Source organism: Procambarus clarkii, chromosome 26 (genome assembly GCF_040958095.1).
Source record: "Procambarus clarkii isolate CNS0578487 chromosome 26, FALCON_Pclarkii_2.0, whole genome shotgun sequence".
Classification (NCBI taxonomy): Eukaryota; Metazoa; Arthropoda; class Malacostraca; order Decapoda; family Cambaridae; genus Procambarus; species Procambarus clarkii.
Genome location: NC_091175.1, coordinates 22607588 through 22612682, shown reverse-complemented (window position 1 = coordinate 22612682; position 5095 = coordinate 22607588). Strand labels below are relative to the sequence as shown.

Here is a 5095-nt window from a genome sequence, read left to right as displayed (position 1 = left end):
GGGTGGTAACTCATCCCAGCCTCCTCCTGGGGGGTGGTAACTTATCCCAGCCACCTCCTGGGGTGGTAACTCATCCCAGCCACCTCCTGGGGGTGGTAACTCATCCCAGCCACCTCCTGGGGGTGGTAACTCATCCCAGCCACCTCCTGGGGTGGTAACTCATCCCAGCCACCTCCTGGGGGTGGTAACTCATCCCAGCCACCTCCTGGGGTGGTAACTCATCCCAGCCACCTCCTGGGGGTGGTAACTCATCCCAGCCACCTCCTGGGGGTGGTAACTCATCCCAGCCACCTCCTGGGAGTGGTAACTCATCCCAGCCTCCTCCTGGGGGTGGTAACTCATCCCAGCCACCTCTTAGGGTGGTAACTCATCCCAGCCACCTCCTGGGGTGGTAACTCATCCCAGCCACCTCCTGGGGGTGGTAACTCATCCCAGCCACCTCCTGGGGGTGGTAACTCATCCCAGCCACCTCCTGGGGTTGGTAACTCATCCCATCCACCTCCTGGGAGTGGTAACTCATCCCAGCCTCCTCCTGGGGGTGACCTCATCCCAGCCACCTCCTGGGAGTGGGAACTCATCCCAGCCACCTCCTGGGAGTGGTAACTCATCCCAGCCACCTCCTGGGAGTGGTAACTCATCCCAGCCTCCTCCTGGGGGTGGTAACTCATCCCAGCCACCTCTTGGGGTGGTAACTCATCCCAGCCACCTCCTGGGGTGGTAACTCATCCCAGCCACCTCCTGGGGGTGGTAACTCATCCCAGCCACCTCCTGGGGTTCTAGTCACGACTAACAGACACGGAATCGCTAGATTTTTCCATCGATGGTTAACTATTTATATCACAAACCATGCTCATAAAATGATGATACTTTCCACCAAATAGTTACTAAAAGTACATATATGTACTGATGGATAACAAGAAAGTTCACTTTTGTGTTAATGAATTTAGCCGAGGCATAAACTTTTGTAATTGCAACATAAATATAGAACCTATATTTATGTTGCGATTAAATTATACACTTCGAGCCTAACCTAACCACTAGTGCCAATCTTAGGAATAATATATGCTATTTTAGGCTTAGTATAGTACACATATGTTAATATGATAGGCCTAGGAATGTTTAAGTTGCTCTATCTTTCCCCCCCCCCCCAGATTCTACAAAATTAAAAAGTACAACAAAAGTTTACTTTGTCGAGGTCCGTCACTACATATTGGTACTTTGACTAGTTAGTGAGAGTACTATAATTTCAAGAGGAATGAATTTGCTTCCTATACACACACACTAGCTGCCTGGCATGAGCCAAATAAGTCATCTACAGTTTCCACTGTCTGCCATTGTGTTCACTAAAGCCCATACAAGGTAGACGAAGGTAGAGGTAGATGATTTATTTGGTAGAGGAACACGTATGAGTGCTCTAAAGGGTAACCTCTTTGTGAAAACAAAAACTGACTTGCTTGCTGTAATGATGGCTGACCTGTTCTCTAAACCCCTGGTACAGAATTATTTATCAATAGATGTACACTAGATAAAGATGCTGTTGGCTGTACTCATCTTTGGATTGCAGCTGTACTCATCTTTGGACAGCAGCTGTACTCATCTTTGGACAGCAGCTGTACTCATCTTTGGACAGCAGCTGTACTCATCTTTGGACAGCAGCTGTACTCATCTTTGGACAGCAGCTGTACTCATCTTTGGACAGCAACTGTACTCATCTTTGGACAGCAGCTGTACTTGACAGGTTTGCCACAAGTGCCCAACATGCTTAGCCAGATGGTTGAACGTGTTGACTTGGAGACAGCTGGCCTCCCGGGTGCCTTGGAGGACACGCCTCTCGGCTCCAGTACCTACCCTGGTAATTACAGAGCGGCTAATGCGCTCTTTTCTATCCCTGACAGACCGACATGCTCGAAGGTAATGCTTAGGAAAGCTACTTTTTTACACATCCCAACCCTACCCTCACGCCACACACACACACACACACACACACACACACACACACACACACACACACACACACACACACACACACACACACACACACAAAGACCAAGACCAGTCTTCGTGGTGTAGTGGTAAGACACTCGCCTGGTGTTCCGCGAGAGCTTTGTCATGGGTTCGTATCCTGGCCGGGGAGGATTTACTGGGCGCAAATCCTTAATTGTAGCCTCTGTTTAAGGAATTGGCATGGCAGACAAGGATAAACTATTCAACACTGGCGGTACGCGAACAAGGGGACACAGGTGGAAACTGAGTACCCAAATGAGCCACAGAGACGTTAGAAGGAACTTTTTCAGTGTCAGAGTAGTTAGTAAATGGAATGCATTAGGCAGTGATGTGATGAAGGCTGACTCCATACACAGTTTCAAGTGTAGATATGATAGAGCCCGATAGGCTCAGGAATCTGTACACTAGTTGATTGACGGTTGAGAGGCGGGACCAAAGAGTCAAAGCTCAACCCCCGCAAGCACAATTAGGTAAGTACAATTAGGTAAGTATACACACACACACACGTACGGGAATTAAACCTCACTTCGTTGGAAGACAGAAGAGTTAGGGGGGACATTATCACCACATTCAAGATTCTCAAGGGAATCGACAGGGTAGATAAAGACAGGCTATTTAACACAAGGGGCACACGCACTAGGGGACACAGGTGGAAACTGAGTGCCTAAATGAGCTACAGAGATATTAGAAAGAACTTTTTTAGTGTCAGAGTGGTTGACAAATGGAATGCATTAGGAAGTGATGTGGTGGAGGCTGACTCCATACACAGTTTCAAGTGTAGATATGATAGAGCCCAATAGGCTCGGGAACCTGTACACCTGTTGATTGACGGTTGAGAGGCGGGACCAAAGAGCCAGAGCTCAACCCCCGCAAGCACAAATAGGCGAGTACAAATAGGTGAGTACACACACACTACACACGGGGTCCAAGAGTTAAAGCTCGATTCTGCCCGAAACGCTTTGCGTAATAGTGGCTTTAGGCATTGTATGTACTAGCTCTATCTATAAAGCCAACAAACTTTGTAAAATCTCTTTATGTATGTACCTTTGCCTAAATAAAAATTATTATTATTATTATTATCCTGCAGGTATAACTAGGTAAGTATACCGTCTTTCCCCCCCCCCTCCTTCCCTCCTACACAAACCCCGTACCCTATTTCAGGTAAAACGATCTACCAAACAACACACACATGGTTTACCAGACCAACCAGGAGGCCTGGTCAGAGACCGGGCCGCGGGGACGTTGATCCTCGGAACCAACAACAGATTTGTAGGCAGGTACTGATTTATATAGTAACGTGACACTAATGTGGGAATTCAGGTGTTAGTCACTTGGAAGAAACTTCAGAATGACTGACAAATTCCATAAGCCGTCTAACAGGTGGTTAATAGAGTTGAATTCCTACAAGTGTAACGAAAATAGAAATCTAGTCTACAAGCAAGGTATTATCTTGGGGGGGAAACGGCATATAGATAGAAACAATACCTAACCTTCTCCTGAGACACACACAAATTGTGAAACAACAGCGGCACCTGCAAGGACAAACATAAAATCTGACACACACATCCATCAAAAAAAAAAAAAACACCCACTCATCCAAGGAACAGTAGAAGAGAAGGACATATTTGGAAACAGGAAACACAGATCACTCAAAGAGCTGCCAGAAAGTCAATAGACTCCCGAGCGGACAGGACTTAACAAGGCAGTTGTTGATGCCAATTCGATACACACTTTTGAATGTAGAAATGAGTGATAAAATGAGTAAAAAAAATGAGTGAAAATGAGCCACATCATTGAGCAACTAATAGTCGACAGTAGGGGGAGATTAAGAGCAGATACTCGATCCCGCAATCACACCTGGTGAGTATAACTTGGTGAGTACACTCAATACACTCATGGAAAGTGTGTACCATCCTACAGTGTACCACCCTACAGTGTACCATCCTACAGTGTACCATCCTACAGTGTACCATCCTACAGTGTACCATCCTACAGTGTACCATCCTACAGTGTACCACCCTACAGTGTACCATCCTACAGTGTACCATCCTACAGTGTACCATCCTACAGTGTACCATCCTACAGTGTACCATCCTACAGTGTATCATCCTACACCGTACCATCCTACAGTGTACCATCCTACAGTGTACCACAACAACCCAATCCAACATGGATTTCGAGCAGGAAGATCGTGCCTCTCAGTACTTGACCACTACGACAAAACCACCGAGGCATTAGAAGCAAAAACAGAATGCAGATGTGGTATATGTACACGGACTACCTGGAATGTACCTGTAAGGGGTTCTGAGAGTTCTCCTGCTGCCCCGAGCCCGGAGTCCGGAGACGCCTGCCACCACCCCAGCATAGCAACACCCAGCAGGAGCCAGGAGTCAGATGTCCAACACCCAGCAGGAGCCAGGAGTCAGATGTCCAATACCCAGCAGGAGCCAGGAGTCAGATGTCCAACACCCAGCAGGAGCCAGACAGTCAGATGTCCAATACCCAGCAGGAGCCAGACAGTCAGATGTCCAACACCCAGCAAGAGCCAGACAGTCAGATGTCCAACACCCAGCAAGAGCCAGACAGTCAGATGTCCAATACCCAGCAGGAGCCAGACAGTCAGATGTCCAACACCCAGCAGGAGCCAGACAGTCAGATGTCCAATACCCAGCAGGAGCCAGACAGTCAGATGTCCAATACCCAGCAGGAGCCAGACAGTCAGATGTCCAATACCCAGCAGGAGCCAGACAGTCAGATGTCCAATACCCAGCAGGAGCCAGACAGTCAGATGTCCAATACCCAGCAGGAGCCAGACAGTCAGATGTCCAACACCCAGCAGGAGCCAGACAGTCAGATGTCCAATACCCAGCAGGAGCCAGACAGTCAGATGTCCAATACCCAGCAGGAGCCAGACAGTCAGATGTCCAACGTACTGGTCACAGAAGCAACACACCTGACTACAAATGGGACTGTGATGAGTCCATACGTACACGACCACCTGTATACTGCATCAGGAGTCATCCGCTGCTCCTATACATCATTCCTATAACTAAGGAGCGTACACATGCCTTGTATAATATATACATATGTA

At 47.9% G+C, this 5095-nt stretch overlaps 1 protein-coding gene across 1 annotated transcript; it reads left to right on the top strand.

The window, feature by feature from the left end:
• Positions 1-4462: 4462 nt before the first annotated feature.
• LOC138368836 (probable basic-leucine zipper transcription factor Q) lies at positions 4463-5053 on the top strand. Its single transcript, XM_069331542.1, has one exon. The coding sequence runs from the start codon at positions 4463-4465 to the stop codon at positions 5051-5053; it is 591 nt and encodes a 196-aa protein (XP_069187643.1).
• The last annotated feature ends 42 nt before the right edge of the window (positions 5054-5095 follow it).

Bases quoted from the DNA above. Each gene is read 5' to 3' on its own strand.
- LOC138368836 (XM_069331542.1), top strand. From the start codon at position 4,463: ATGTCCAACACCCAGCAGGAGCCAGACAGTCAGATGTCCAATACCCAG.